At 38.2% G+C, this 16,704-nt stretch overlaps 1 protein-coding gene across 3 annotated transcripts; it reads right to left on the reverse strand.

Annotated features, from left to right (window-relative positions):
* Nucleotides 1–8,058: 8,058 nt before the first annotated feature.
* rsrc2 (arginine/serine-rich coiled-coil 2) lies at nt 8,059–15,656 on the reverse strand. Of its 3 annotated transcripts, none has more exons than XM_016568153.1 (10): nt 15,548–15,656; nt 15,209–15,317; nt 15,000–15,040; nt 13,267–13,421; nt 13,049–13,168; nt 12,846–12,965; nt 10,323–10,402; nt 9,996–10,252; nt 9,286–9,375; nt 8,059–8,647 (listed from the first exon to the last, which is right to left on the reverse strand). In XM_016568153.1, the coding sequence occupies exons 1-10, from the start codon at nt 15,551–15,553 to the stop codon at nt 8,459–8,461; spliced, it is 1,167 nt and encodes a 388-aa protein (XP_016423639.1). In that variant the 5' UTR covers nt 15,554–15,656; the 3' UTR covers nt 8,059–8,458. The 3 variants fall into 3 exon arrangements, with proteins under 3 accessions (XP_016423639.1, XP_016423641.1, XP_016423642.1); XM_016568155.1 differs by having other exon boundaries at nt 15,209–15,314; nt 15,548–15,655; XM_016568156.1 differs by lacking the exon at nt 15,548–15,656 and adding an exon at nt 14,631–14,710 and having other exon boundaries at nt 13,267–13,443; nt 15,209–15,229.
* Between the last annotated feature and the right edge of the window lie 1,048 nt (nt 15,657–16,704).

Genomic DNA, 16,704 nt, shown 5'->3' on the forward strand with positions numbered 1-16,704 from the left:
CACTCACTCACACACACACACACACACACACTCACTCACTCACTCACTCACTCACTCACTCACTCACTCACTCACTCACTCACTCACTCACTCACTCACTCACTCACTCACTCACTCACTCACTCACTCACTCACTCACTCACTCACTCACACACACACAGAGAGAGACACACACACGCACACACACATACAGAACACTATTATACACACACAAATGAACTGGTGTGTGTTACAATATGGCAAAATTGAACCAGAAGTCTCAAATACGAGGTTAAAATCAAAATTGATTTTGTTACATTTTTTGTTGAACTCTGTGGTCGGTTGCATGAACCACTTAGACTAGTCTTAAAAACTTAGTCATCTAATTATTTTTCTTTAAGACTGGTCATAACTTTTTTAAAGTCAGCTATAAAAATGGAGAATGGTCTAATTTGAATCCAAAAAGTAGGACTGATTAGTTCTTAAGACACAGTCTTAATTAACATAGCGGCTATGTTTATGCAACTGGCCCCTGATGATATGTGTGATAAAATGGATTTCTTTGTGTTCAGGTTTGACTGTAGTACAATTAATGCAAAAATATTTCAAAACCAACATTTCAACCAAAAGAAAAAAAAAAAACCTTTACAAAAAGTTGTCTTTGAGAATGTCTAAATATAAATCCAAATCCACAAAAATAAGTATTTATGTCTAAAAACAACTCTTTTGTATAGAGCTTTTGTATAGAGCTTTTTGTAACATGACTCTCCGACGGAATTTCAGAAGTTTTTCTTTTTTTTACTCCCACCAGATGGCAATAATCTGCCTTCACAAAGTGGATTTTAAAGGCATTGTCTACATTTTAACATGAAATACTGCCATAATTGAAAAGTAATATAAGATTATTAGAAAAAAAAAAAGTATTATTCTCAATGGGAAAAATTGATCATAATTATTGCATAAATATTAAATAGTACCATGAAATTCTCTCAAAATACAAAAGAAAAAATGTTATTGAACAAAAATGTATTACATTGATTTTACTAAAAATAAATTTCAAATAAGAAAAGCAAATAAGCATACTTAGATGTAGGTCATACATTACGTGTCAAGAAGGTGGCAGTTTTGTAAGTTAATAGCCTGAAAGCACAAATTATTCCAAATAAATAGTTTCTTTTATGTCATTTCCACAGCTAGCTGTTGACAAATGTAGTGCTTGGTTCTAAAAGGAATATAAAGAGAGCACTCTCATGATTTTAGGCCAACCTGTTAAGAAGTTAAGCAGCTTGGATGAAAGTTTGTGTGCCGATGATCTGAAGCCCATATATAGGAGCTGGAAATGGTTATGATGCAGCTGGATTAGTAAACCGTTTCCAGGACCTCCAAATGAATGGCAATGCCTCTGCTGCTGGATTTGAAAGAAGGATGATAAACCTGTCCAACTCAGTTTCTGCGTAGCTTCATGTGAAAATGTTATTGAACAAAAATGTATTACATTGATTTTACTAAAAATAAATTTCAAATAAGAAAAGCAAATAAGCATACTTAGATGTAGGTCATACATTACGTGTCAGAAGGTGGCAGTTTTGTAGGTTAATAGCCTTAAAGCACAAATTATTCCAAAGAAATAGTTTCTTTTATGTCATTTCCACAGCTAGCTGTTGACAAATGTAGTGCTTGGTTCTAAAAGGAATATAAAGAGAGCACTCTCATGATTTTAGGCCAACCTGTTAAGAAGTTAAGCAGCTTGGATGAAAGTTTGTGTGCCGATGATCTGAAGCCCATATATAGGAGCTGGAAATGGTTATGATGCAGCTGGATTAGTAAACCGTTTCCAGGACCTCCAAATGAATGGCAATGCCTCTGCTGCTGGATTTGAAAGAAGGATGATAAACCTGTCCAACTCAGTTTCTGCGTAGCTTCATGTGATTTATATCAGATGGCGTTTTTGCTGCTTCACAGGATTCAACAGGTGGTTCTATCTTACGCGTAAATAAATAGTATTTGGATATGCCAGTTACAAGAAAGATTAGGGATATTACAATATTATATACCAAAGGTAACGGCATAAGTGTAGCTGCTGGCTGTCAGGGCATTCTGTAGCTGTTGTAAAAGACCAGAAAAATAAGTCCAATCAGTCCGTAATATGTCACATGATGTTAAACCAGTGCATTCACAGAAGTTTGAGAGTGGTCCTCTCCATTATGGTTGCATACAATTGCAGAATAATGCATCATGTAGCAACTCACAATGTAGTACGTTAAATGTAACAAATGTTCATAATGTAATATATATTTTTTCAAAATATAATACAACTGTGAACATGTTATTAGAGTTTTGGGGTAATTACTATTTTATGCAAAATGCATTATGAACTCACTTTGTCATGTATTAATTTTAGAATGAAAACAACATATAAGAACATCCTGTATTAATTTTTTAGTCCATTTATAATTAAAAATTGGCTACAAAAAATATTTTTTAAATGATCTTTCATTATTAGTATTAGCATTGTTATATCCTAATAATAATCACAATAATCATTTATATTTAATAGAGGCACTTTGGTTTGAAGAGGATATTTGTCAATTTGATTTTGGATTTTGATTAGAACAAATACTGTCAGGCAACTATACTAAGTGTACAATGTATGGCCTATATACACTAAAATAAAACTCTGGAGTGTACTATATTATAAGCTTAACATGCACTATAGTAAGCTAGCATTTAATGATCAGTCAATTCAGTCAAAGTGTGTATCTTTGGTGTGTAGATGACCTTCCACTGGAACACTCATAACAACCATTTCTAATCATTAATTTTAGTATGCATATTTTCTCAGGTAGTTTAAATTAGATCAGCCTAGGCTTAACTCACCTATTAAGAATCGCAAAATCGTAAGATCACAGTAATGCAAGCTAGTACAAGGACTAGGCAAACACTGTTAATAGTGGCTACATTTTGGAATTTTCAACCTGCTGCCTTGACACACCTCCCACGTCTTTTTTTTTTTTTTTTTTCAAAAGTGTTTAACTGTTTAGAAGCCGATCTCTTAGAAGTGGTAAACTTTTTCCAAACTCCCTGAAAACTGCAGTTGTTAAGCCCCTCCTGAAAAAGAGCAATCTGGATAACACCATATGAGCAACTGTAGACCGATATCAAATCTTCCTTTAATAGGCAAGATCGTTGAAAATGCCGTTTTCAAAATCGTAAGATTTTAAGAAGCTAAAGAAGCTGAAAAGCTTCTTAAACTCAAATGGATACCTAGACAATTTTCAGTCTGGTTTCCGACCGCATCACAGCACAGAGACAGCGCTCATAAAGATAATAAATGATATTCGCTTAAATGATCATAACATATTTCTAAAAAAGACTGGAAAACTGGGTGGACGACCATTACATGTGGAGTCCCTCAAGGCTCAGTTCTGGGACCACTCTTGTTTAGCCTGTATATGCTCCCACTAAGTCAAATAATGAGAAGAAACCAAATTGCCTATCACAGCTATGCAGATGACACCCAGATTTACCTAGCCTTATCTCCAAATGACTACAGCCCCATTGACTCCCTCTGCCAATGCATTGATGAAATTAACAGTTGGATGTGCGAGAACTTTCTTCAGTTAAACAAGGAAAAAACTGAAGTCATTGCATTTGGAAACAAAGATGAAGTTCTCAAGGTGAATGCATACCTTGACTCTAGGGGTCTAACAACTAAAAATAAAGTCAGGAATCTTGGTGTGATTCTGGAGACAGACCTTAGTTTCAGTAGTCATGTCAAAGCAGTAACTAAATCAGCATACTCATCCAGAACGCTGCTGCCAGAATTCTGACTAGAACCAGAAAATCTGAGCATATTACACCAGTCCTCAGGTCCTTACACTGGCTTCCAGTTATATTTAGGATTGATTTTAAAGTACTTTTACTCGTTTATAAATCACTCAATGGCCTAGGACCTAAATACATAGCAGATATGTTCACTGAATATAAACCTAACAGACCACTCAGCACTCCCAGCAAGAGGAACTAATATGTTTTCACGTTTGCTTGGGCTGAACACATGGCTACAAAGAATCTGCAGCTTAAAAGGAGTCAATTTCATCGATAACTTCAATCTTTTCTGGGGCCATAGACAACTGTTTAAACTGGATGGCCTCCACCTAAACAAACTTGGTGCAAGAGTGCTAAAGGACAACATCTACTTCTCCATCCGTCATCCTTCAGTAGTGTGTGCCAAACTACTCAACCTGAATGGCACACACACACCTGGACAGAGTATGAGTGACCACAGGACTTCATATCAGCTTCCGAGTCATCATGTGGTTGACACATCCCACAAGGACACTGATAACACCACGCAGCCACAACAAGCACTGCTCATGGACACCATCCCGGCTGAGCCCTTCCCACAGAGCTCATCACAGACAGACTGTGACGTATCAGAACAGCTCCAAGACTCAGCACCCAAGGACGACTTTCTGGAAAACAGCCAGGGAAGCCAGGACAACATATCACAGCCACCGGAAACAACAGAGCTAGAGCCCCGCTCACCAGACACATTATTCCTCTCTCCAACATCTCCACTTCTAAGCTTCTCACAGAAAATGGAGGAACTGGTTTATGCTGGGACCAGACTCTCCCACTCTTTTGCTGCAAGCCCCCAGATATCAACTAAAAAACGGCGGGCCCCACAACCACCAAAGCCTGTGGGCCCAGCTCGTCTTCCTCCTCCTGTGAGAGCTCTCCGGCCGCTGCCACAGCGCCAGGGCCCAAACCCTCCATCTGCTGTAGGTGAACCAAAAACAACTGATAGCAGCTCTCAGTGATATGTGTCGGGTCCCCGCTATAATAGCAGCAACATTCACAAATGTTTACAGAACAAGCGGGAACCCAGTGTGCCTGTAGTTTTCTCTATTTCTGTTTTATCACGTGATAGAAAGTCTAAGGCCTTCTTAAGCCGTACGGCTGACTTATCTAATCTGCGGCCTGTTATGCATCAAACTAATATTGCTGTTGAGACAAAATGCAATGCCATCAAGTTAGCATTTTTAAACATTCGCTCACTAAAAAATAAATCATTTCTAATCAATGACTTAATAACCACAAACAACCTGGATTTTATGTTTCTAAACGAAACATGGCTAGAAGACAGCTGTAGTGCAACGGTCCTCAATGAAACAGCCCCTCCTAACTTTACTTTCATGAGTGTTTGCAGGACTGTTAGGAGAGGTGGAGGTGTAGCTGCTCTATTTAAAGATGTCTATCAATGCAAGCAAGTGTCATTTGGTCAGTACTTGTCTTTTGAATATCTAGGGATTGTGTTGAAAGGTGCTCCACGCATTCTGTTTATTATTATTTACAGGCCTCCAAAATACTCTCCAGCCTTTGCTGAAGAGTTCACAGAAATGCTATCAATGATTTCCTCAGAGTTTGACTGTTTTGCTATTGCAGGGGATTTTAATATTCACATAGATAATGCAGAAAACAAAACTACAAAAGAAATTATAACTGTTTTAAACACTTTTGACCTGATTCAGCATGTGCATGAACCCACACACAATCGTGGACATACTCTAGATTTAATCATCAGTAGAGGTCTAAACATTTCATCCATTGTTATTAAGGACGTAGCACTATCTGATCACTTCTGTATTTTCTTTAATATATTGATCTCTGTTACCACTGAATCTAGATCTGTCTCTGTCAGAAAGAGATGCATTAACGAAAACACTAGTGTGCTATTTATGGAGGCTATATCTTTAACACCAAGCATTTCTGCAGACTCTGTTGATCTTCTCCTTGATTCCTTTAACTCAAAAGTTAAGAATGTTATTGATGACATTGCTCCTTTGAAAGTCAGCAAGAAGACTGGCAGACAGAAATCAGCTTGGAGAAAATCAACAGCAGTTCAGAGTATGAAAAGACAATGCAGAAAAGCTGAGCGGATGTGGCGGAAGACGAAACTTGAAATCCACTATAGCATATATAAAGATAGCCTTCGTGCTTTCAATGTGGAACTAGGCAAAGCTAGACAGTCATTCTTCTCAAACCTTATAAACAGTAACTTAAACAACACTCGCACTCTTTTTGCTACTGTTGAGAGACTGACAAACCCCCCAAGTCAGATTGCCAGTGAAATGCTCTCCGACAGCAAATGCAATGAGTTTGCTTCCTTCTTTTCTGAGAAGATCAATAATATCAGGAAGGCGATTAGCACATCCCCAAGTTATGCAGAGGTTAGACAGATTCGACCACAATATCAAAAAGAAGATACTATGTCTGCTTTTGAAGAAATTGATAGCAAAATTTTGGAAGAAATAGTACAGCACCTTAAATCGTCAACCTGCTATCTTGACACACTTCCCACATATTTTTTCAAAAGGGTGCTTAACTGTTTGGAAGCAGATCTCTTAGAAGTGGTGAACGCCTCACTTCTTTCTGGGACTTTTCCAGACTCCCTGAAAACTGCAGTTGTTAAACCCCTTCTGAAAAAGAGCAATCTTGATAACACCATATTGAGCAACTATAGACCAATATCAAACCTTCCTTTTATAGGAAAGATTATTGAAAAGGTAGTCTTTAATCAGCTGAACAAATACTTAAACTCAAATGGATACCTGGACAATTTTCAATCTGGTTTTCGACCGCATCACAGCACAGAGACAGCGCTCATTAAGATAATAAATGATATTCGCTTAAATTCTGAATCTGGCAAAATATCAGTGCTGGTACTACTAGATCTCAGTGCTGCGTTTGACACTGTCGATCATAACATACTACTAGAGAGACTGGAAAACTGGGTCGGGCTTTCTGGGATGGTAATCAAATGGTTCAGGTCATACTTAGAAGGGAGAGGTTATTATGTGAGTATAGGAGAGCATAAGTCTAAGTGGACGTCCATGACATGCGGAGTCCCACAAGGCTCAATTCTTGCACCGCTCTTGTTTAGCCTGTATATGCTCCCACTAAGTCAAATAATGAGAAAGAACCAAATCGCCTATCACAGCTATGCAGATGATACCCAGATTTACCTAGCCTTATCTCCAAATGACTACAGCCCCATTGACTCCCTCTGCCAATGCATTGATGAAATTAACAGTTGGATGTGCGAGAACTTTCTTCAGTTAAACAAGGAAAAAACGTCATTGCATTTGGAAACAAAGATGAAGTTCTCAAGGTGAATGCATACCTTGACTCTAGGGGTCTAACAACTAAAAATCAAGTCAGGAATCTTGGTGTGATTCTGGAGACAGACCTTAGTTTCAGTAGTCATGTCAATGCAGTAACTAAATCAGCATACTATCATCTCAAAAACATTGCAAGAATTTGATGTTTTGTTTCCAGTCAAGACTTGGAGAAACTTGTTCATGCCTTTATCACCAGCAGGGTGGACTATTGTAATGGTCTCCTCACCGGCCTTCCCAGGAAGACCATTAGACAGCTGCAGCTCATCCAGAACGCTGCTGCCAGGATTCTGACTAGAACCAGAAAATCTGAGCGTATTACACCAGTCCTCAGGTCCTTACACTGGCTTCCAGTTGTATTTAGGATTGATTTTAAAGTACTTTTACTCGTTTATAAATCACTCAATGGCCTAGGACCTAAATACATAGCAGATATGTTCACTGAATATAAACCTAACAGACCACTCAGATCATTAGGATCGAGTCAGTTAGAAATACCAAGGGTTCACACAAAACAAGGGGAGTCCGCTTTCAGCTACCAGCTTCCAGAAGAGATCAGATGTGCATATTTAAATCCAGACTCAAAACACATCTGCTTAGCGGTGCATTTACTGAATGATTGCACTATATTTTATCTTTTTTTTTAAATACATTTTAATTATTTTAAATCAACTTCTCTTTTATTGTTGATTATTTTTTAAATGTAAAGCACTTAGAATGTGCTTTACATGAATCTTTCAACGTCAGATTCTTTTAGTAGAAGTATAGTCAAAGATCAAAAATGTATGATCCAATGATGAAATGTATTTTTGTATATTAAATTATTTTATTGTTCTAAACATGAAATGGTGTTGCTCTGTTTTTTTGGTAGAAACTGAAGAAACGTCTGTCATGTTAATTTGCGTCCTTAATATATTTATGTAGTAACAATTTTATTAAAAGCATTACAGCATTCACAATATATCATAGCCCCTGGTACCCTTGGTCACTGATATATCAGGAATCGCTAGCTTTAGACAGTCTCAATACAAACACAGTGAAATATACAATCATGTTTCCCAAAATCCAAACAAAAGCTTTACAATATTAAACACAATTTTCAGAGACCAAGCAACGGTATATGCTTGAGCACTCAACTGTATTTACAGGTGAATTTTCAAAACGAATACAATGACAGATCGGATGAATCATACATGCAAGCTAATGCACCGGCATTCTCTACAAGCACGTACAAATCAGCTTTACAGCGGCAACGTCGGCCAGAATTTACAGAAAAGAGAAGCACGAACACCGAATGTTCAGACAGCATCCATGCCCCTGGAGGAAAACGAGGAGGAGAATCCAAGGCCCATTCCTCTCTGCGTGTGTGTCTGTGAACGGGCCATCTCATACTGAACATCCAGATTGCGGAACATCTCTTCCTGCTGCTGCAAGGTTTTGAGTCCTTCTTCATTAGCAGCTCCTGATGAGCTACCTTCTTCTTCATCCTACGGTGAACACAACAGGGTCATCAGCATCAATTAAAACTATTAAAGGGGTCATATGATGCCCATTTTCCACAAGTTGATATGATTCTTTAGGGTCTTAATGAAAAGTCTGTAACATATTTTGGTTAAAATTTCTCAACGGTAGTGTAAAAACACCCTGTCAAAAACAGCTTTTTTCAGAGCAAGCCGTTTTTGTAGCATTTTCCTTTAAATGTTAATGAGCTCTGCTGACCCCGCCCCTCTCTTCCGAGCTGCTCTCAGAGAATTATAGGGTGGTTGTGTACACACACTGCCAACACACATTTCAGTTCAAACAACTTGTAAAAGTGCATGTAGCATCCTATGACCCCTTTAAAACATCTTTGTTAATTGTAATAAAATATAAATACTTGATGAAAAGCAAACTAAACAAAAATGTTGAAGCACTGAAATTACTAACTGGAAATAAAAACTAAAACTGAAAAATAATAAATAATAAAATAATGACAAAAGCACAAAATCACTAAAAACTAAAAGCCAATTCAAAATATGAATACAAACTATTCTATATAAAAATATTTCTATATTAAAATGAGCGATTTCTCCAGTTCACACATTAAGAGCATTTCGAATGAAAAGTAGAAAAGGAGAACGCTTACTTTGATGCCCATAAGTTTGCGAAATTTCACATTTTGGTCTTTATTGCCAAAACTCAGCTTCTCCCAAAGCTCAGCTGTTTGTGACTTGTCCTACAACACAAACACATATATATTAATGCAGAACATCTTAAGACACACATAAGATTTTAAGGATGTCAAAAGCACTGTTACTAGAATGAGACGCAGCTAGTACTTTGCAAAAGCGAATCACTTATCAATGGCAAAATGAGCACTAAAGATTATTTTTCTGGTGTTATGATTTTTGGTCAGACTGTGCAAAAGTTATAAAAACAGTGTGGTCTATCAAAAAGCTTGGTCTGAAGACGATCAGAGCCAGTTTTGGTAAAAATGGCATGAATCGTCTAGGATGGGTTCACACGATTTTCACCAGAATTTTGTTTATGGCATAAAAAGATGCAAAATTTGTCACGGGGTGCTTCCAACTCAGAACGAGCCCAGAAATGATCGGGAAACATATTTAGCTTGTGTCACGTTTTGAATAAACACAAATGCACAGCTGAGCTGTCGGTGGCGCTAGAGGATTTGAGTTAGAAAATCCAAATTTGCTTTGGTTAATGTTCAGACTATCCTCTATCAGTCTGCCAAATTTCATAACGTTCCCATAAACTGTTCTATGGGCTGCTATAGACTCAAGAACAATTAATCCAAACATATATTAATTACATCATCAGTGACTTGCTAGTCCTCACCCCTTCTTTTTTCCCCTGCCACAACATTTTCCTCTTCTTCTCCTGCTCTGCAAACTTCATTGGGTTCACCGCTGAGGGATTGTAGTAGCTTGGCACAGCAATGCCCGTCTCTGCCAGCGTTTTGGCCTGAAGCGCCGCCATCTGAGCGGCCATTGCGATCTGAGGAGTGACCTGTGTGCCGGACGCGAGCAGCGCTGCAACGTTCAGGCCAGGACTGGGTGCTGCCGCGGCCGTATCGCACAAGAGTGGAGCTGCTTCTGTTGGGAAACCAGCCATATATCAGAGAGATGTAGCGCTGAGCTCAGATGATCTGTGCCAGTTACTTACCTGCTGCTATCTCTTGTTGTTGCCGTTTTTCCAACAACTCTTTTTCTTTCTGTTCTTGAAGCTTCTTTGCTCTCTCCAACCTAAGAGTGAGAGGAGAACATATTCAGTGAAGGTGAAAACTACAAGGCTTCTCATCGACTAGTCAGATCCTTTAGGTGGTTTTCACAGTGGGTGGTTTTGCTGCGGTCCAAATCAGAGCTCCATTAGGGCTGCAGGATATAATAACATTGAAACTTGGCTTGTGTGATTATCGTCTGAGATAATATCATAATTATTGTTATAAAACGGATAGCTCCGGTCCTTGATTCTGATTGGTTGAGCTATGGCTGGGCGATATAGCTAAAAAATGTATCAACGATATAATGTTTCATATCGTTCGGTATCGATAATTATTGACACTTTTTATAACCTTTTTAAAACAAAGAGCAATAGAAAAAAAGGTTTAAATTTAACCAGTGTATTTTTAAATTAACCCAATTTATTGAGACAAACAACAAATATTTTTAGTTTTAACAGTCAAACACACAATAAAAATTAAACAAATATCTAATTTCTAATGTTTTATATGCAGATTAAATAGGTCTTAAGGAAACTTTTGTCTTGTCTCCCGAGGCCACAGGAGGGCGCAATGAGCAAAATAATGCAGCACATTTAAATAGTCAACGCAAGGAAATAAGTCAATAAAAAACCATGCATTACGTCAACATTAAATCATATAAATCAAATATAATTTCGTAAATTGCATAAACAGTTATGAACAAAACAGCATCATGTATTTATGCATTGCTTAATACAAAGAGCCGAATCGCCGATCACACAGACTGCATTTAAAAACATACAAGACGCAGTGAAAAGGAATAAACCTCCACAAATTCGCGACGTGTTTTCTAAAAGTTTAAACTGTTTTAACTTTGCATGGCTACATCTCTTGTGTGAGACGCGAGTGCAGCAGTCGTATTTGTCCGTCTAGAAAATGCGTTGAATATGCGTTCTGTGTGAATGGCTTGGTTTATCAAGATCCACACTGAGCTTCTATATTTCTATAATATTTTGAATGCATAACACAGCAGTCACTGTAAACCACGGCTTCACGGGGCTTATTGCTTTATTTTAACGATTATGCAAGCTGACATTATCGAGCGTCACTCACTTTGCAAAAACTAAACAAAAACCCGTCCTGAAAGTCCAAAAGTCTATATGTGTGCCGAAGCTGATTAGAATGCCACTGTAATTCAAGTTATGAAAGAAAAATATCCCTGTATGGGTTTGTTTTTATATTTATATAGTAGGGATGTAACGATGCACCCGAGCTGGTTGAAAATAGATACAAATTTCAAAATGATACAATCTAGTTTTGATTAAAAACTACTCATGCTGCATTTATGCAATGTCTTTGTTTGGATCGCGATTAAAATACGGTGGTTGCCTCTAACTGTAAATGAAAAGAGCACAGGCAAAGCCTTACGTTTGTTTATTTGAAGAGATTTATTTGTATTTATTTATTTGATTTGGGGTTTGTTTTTAAAGTTCAATTTAGTTTTGTTATTTGACATATTTCAATTTCTCAAAGAAATGTGCAGCATTTTGTCTGAGAAATAATAAAAGGACACCATTTAATTTATAATCTGTCTTAAATCTCAAATTATTGTATCGTGAATTGTATCGCATTGTGAGTTGAGTGAATCGTTACATCCTATTATAGAGTTAAGTAATATGACACCGACAACAGTGCCATTTTCCTAAATATGAGCACGAGAGCGTGATCACAAATGCGATATTAATTTTATACAACAGTTCAGCAAACAAGAAGTCAATATTGAGTGAGTTACATTTTAGACACAATAGTGTCTCTTTTTTTCTGTTTCACCAATGAAAATAGTTCCAAACAAAGCCGGAGCAGATCTGTGCGTCTCCGAGCAACACACAACTGTGCTTCGTTCCTGAATGAATCTGTTTTTGAACAAATCATTTGAGTCAATGATTCAAAGATCCATTCATAAAGACATGCTTGATTTCTAAATGAATCAGAAGTTTTGAATGAATCGTTTGAATGGACGATTCAATGATTCACTCATTAAGACAGAGACTTGCTGCCACCTACTGGCGGTTTTAGTGTAATTTATCCATGACAGGCCTAAACCAGCCAAAATACCAGCACAAAAACACACTCAACAAAATATTGTTAAATTACAGTTATCAGGGAAATTTTTTTTTAAAAATCACGTTTTTTTTCCTTCTCAATATTGCACACTCCTAACTGAAACTGCGATGCGTTTAGTGTGATTGTCAAATCATGCAGGCTGTGATGTGTCTATATGGCATGTTCAAATCTGCTATAGATTTACTCAACTAAAATGCTATGATATTCAGTCGACTAAAACTGGAAATTCAGATGACTAGAACTAACAAGCAAAAGAGTGTAGCTAAAACTAAACCAAAATTTGCAGTCAAAATGAACTCGCTGCTGTTCTATAGAGTGTAAATCATATGTTTTGTACTTCTGGGAAACAGACGGCGCTCTACCTTCTGGCCAAAGCCTCCTGAGCATCCATGGCTGTGTTTCTGCCCCTGAAGGTCACCGGGCTCGCTGACCGACTCAGACTTTTTCTCCGTGCTTTCTCTGTCCTCTTCTTCTTCTTCTCCCTAGACAAAATTACACCATCTCACAGTCTTAGCACAAACCCGCATTTTCCTGCAAAATCCCAAACACACAGTCTTGCTCCAACCTGCTCTTGCTGCGATGTCTGTGTTTGCTTCTGGAGTTTGATCGAGACTTAGCCCGTCTCTTCTTGTCTCGACTGCGCGAGCGAGACCTTCTTTTGTCCAGGTTTCGATTGTGATGTCGCCTACAGTAAAATATAATTTGACATCTAAGCACACTAAACCTTGCCATACTCACTTGTTGCATGAATTCAGACGATTCAAACGAATCAAAGGGAAATACCTTTCCCTCGAGCGTGATCGTGACAGGCTTCTTGGTCTGGAGGACTTCTTGTCTTTCCGGCGACGCCGCTCCTCCATGTCTTTATCTGACGTCTCCAGCTGCTCCTCTGATCCGCTCCGACACCGCAGAGCTTTCTCAGAGGCCTTCTTCCGTGCCTGTTTTAAGAAGAATTGGTCTCTTTCAGGAAAATAGTGCAATAAAGAGAGTTAGTAAGTTGGTTTGAGCACAAACTAATTTAAAAAATAATAAAAAATAATTCTGACAAGAAAAACTGTTTTTAAAAAACCCTATGCCAACTTCCACCACCATCCGAGTGCATCGTGTACAGTTACATTTAACACAAATGAGCACATTTAACCAACACATTTACACCCAGTTCACTACCCCAAAAAAGAAAAAAAGGCCTTGTCCCATTCAAGAACAGAACACCCACATCGAACGACTGATGAATAAAATAAACTGTTAAATATGCTGTATTATTGAGTTGGGTTCATGCTAGTGAGTGATAATATCCTACACGTCTGAGACGATTTCTGTTCCAATATTGCACTCTGTGTTGCATGCAAGTGAGAGCTAATAAAACTAACAAAATAAAATGACATGTATTAAGTGAGTTTAGGTGTAACGCATTTGTTTCTGCATAAAATGTTTTCTTTTGAGAAATGCAAAGGTAATACTGCCATACAAATGCAAAACGCTGTAACAACACCAACCGAAAATGGCTGTAAATTTACAATTTAAAAACAAGTGTAATCACCGTGTTTAGGCTTGTAGGGCAGAACAGGTTAACAAAGCATTAAATAATAATACATTATGAATAAAGCAATCTGTCGTTAAACACAACAAAGTGGCATGATTCTTGTGAAAATGAACGGGAAACTCACGGTCACTGCGTACAATGCCCTAATGACCTTCCAGCCAATTATTAAGACCAAACTAATACATTTCTGAAAAATACTCTTGGTGTGCGCAACGCTACGGTTTTAAACGGACTTCAACACTGTGCAAATCTGCATGCATTCACATCGGAAACAGCTAGTGCTGGGCGGTATGACCAAAAATTTATATCACGGTATTTTTCTAAATTATACCGGTTTCACGGTACATGACAGTATTTCTTTTTCTCATGCATGACCGGGTGTTAACCATATTTTCTACTGATTGAGAGGAAATACTGCAGTATATTGACTTAGAATGCCCATATCATAACAAAAATAAACACCGGTATGAACCAGTATACCGCCCAGCACTAGAAACAGCCACTCATTTTTAATTGCAATTCTGCAAAAAAAAGCAGTAACTGGGGTTGTGAGACAAAAAGATATCGTTTAATAGGCAAATAAGTTTAAATGACTGATAGTTACCTGTCCAGGTAGTAGGCATATAATTTTGCTATCTGTCAGCAGCGTCTTCTGTTCAGAGAGTCTCTTCGTGCATTAGCACGCTGAGTATAATTTATTATAGAAAAGTTATCATACGATCTAAAATACAGGACGTTAAAAAAGCTCCCAAACAGACATTTCTCTCCATCTGTAATCAATATTAATAAACTTAATATTGCATGCACTTGTGAGTATATCTCAGTGCTTTTCCTCTCAGTCTGGCATCTCACTCCTTCTGTCTAAGCTGCATACTTACCAGCACTAAAACTAGCAATGCCAGCTGTAAAACTACTGATGATGTGACCAGTTTAATTTAGGTCTACATGACATCAATGGACTAAAATTAGTTACCTCTTTGCTTCTGCTGTGGCTGCGTCTGTGCCTCTTGTCTCCTAGAAGACCAAAACATACGAATTAATTATTGTGTAGACGTTGTTTAAGGCTTGTCAAGTGACTGTTTACATATTTGGAAAACAAGAATACTGAGGAAGACATTATTTCGCGATGCTTTTAGTAATGAGAACGACTGCGACATGCCATTCTTTATGAACCCGGTTTACCTGACTTCCGCTTCCGGGCGGGCGATCGTGATCTGGAGCGATGCTTCGAGTTCCGCCGCCGCTCTTCATCTGAGAGCAGAGCCTCCTGCAGCCCGGCCTCAGGTGCCTGATGGGACACAATCACAGAGCCACAATAATTCAAGAGTATTACAGCCCTCGCTGATTATTATCGAGTGTTAGCCGCTAGCCTGCTAATCTGAAGATAGCAGGTTTGTTGTTCGCTCAGAGCGGGCTGACTGTTATCCGCCATTCTCCGAGCGCAGAACTACTGTGTGGGGAATTACATGCTTCTGTCGAATATAATCCAGCCCCAAACAATAATCAAACAGAAATACTTGCCGCCATGTCGAGAGTAAAGAAAGGAGCTCTCTGTGGTGCGTAGCAGAACGCTCCTGTCAGCCGTTTCTCCTGCGACGGAACAATGCCCGGATGTTCTTCTTCTCCTCCTGATTCTCGCGGGAAGCTGCAGCCGCACAGCGCCCCCTGCGGCCGGGCGGACTGACTGAACCCCACTGTATCTCATCAGTGATTGTAACACATTTACAACCCAAATAAAGAACAGTATCAGTTAAGCTGAGTACATTTAATGTCCATTATACCCCCCCCTTTTTTTTTATTTATTTATTTTTTTTTTACAAAAATCACATTTTATACTTTAAGGAAGAGCAGTTATCATCAGTGCTGGGAAGGTTACTTTAGAAATGTAACAGGTTACAGATTACAAATTACCCTATTTAAAATGTACGGTAATAATAAGTAGTGTAACTATTTCTGTTACTTTATTAAAGTAATGTAACTGATTACATTTGATTACTTTCTGATTGCTTTTCTGCATTTCTAACGAATGTTTTCAACCTAATCATTTCACAGTAGTAGCCTACTCAACACTGATTACTGTCAGACTTTCAGAATCCTTCATCACTTGAATTAAGATTATAATAATGATTTATTAAAGTACAGCCACCATCGTTCTGAGGTTAAATACAGATTAAAATCATAATAAGATATAGTTTAATAGCTATGATACTGTTTTTGAAATCAAATCTTTGCATAGCTATGACGGGAAACACTGGCATCTAACCATGCCTTGGAAAAACAGTTCATCTGAAAAAATAAAGCTATAAAATAAAGTTATTGAATAAGCATGTGTCCTATTCTCTGTCCTAAACTCCTGAAACATTGCTGTGAAACATTTGGGGAAAGAAATCAATTAAATGTGTGTGTGTGAGTGTGTGCGTGCGTGTGTGTGTGTGTGTGTGAGTGTGTGAGTGAGTGAGTGAGTGAGTGAGTGAGTGAGTGAGTGAGTGAGTGAGTGAGTGAGTGAGTGAGTGAGTGAGTGAGTGAGTGAGTGAGTGAGTGAGTGAGTGAGTGAGTGAGTGAGTGAGTGAGTGAGTGAGTGAGTGAGTGAGTGAGTGAGTGAGTGAGTGAGTGAGTGAGTGAGTGAGTGAGTGTGTGTGTGTGTGTGTGAGTGAGTGAGTGAGTGAGTGAGTGAGTGA

Source organism: Sinocyclocheilus rhinocerous, unplaced genomic scaffold (genome assembly GCF_001515625.1).
Source record: "Sinocyclocheilus rhinocerous isolate Xijiao unplaced genomic scaffold, SAMN03320098_v1.1 scaffold1915, whole genome shotgun sequence".
Taxonomy (NCBI): domain Eukaryota; kingdom Metazoa; phylum Chordata; class Actinopteri; order Cypriniformes; family Cyprinidae; genus Sinocyclocheilus; species Sinocyclocheilus rhinocerous.

Coding starts and splice junctions, on each gene's coding strand:
- rsrc2 (XM_016568153.1), bottom strand. Junction 13,169..13,266: donor CGATCACGCTCGAGGGAAAG/GTATTTCCCTTT, acceptor ATTTTACTGTAG/GCGACATCACAATCGAAACC. Junction 12,966..13,048: donor AGACATCGCAGCAAGAGCAG/GTTGGAGCAAGA, acceptor AATTTTGTCTAG/GGAGAAGAAGAAGAAGAGGA.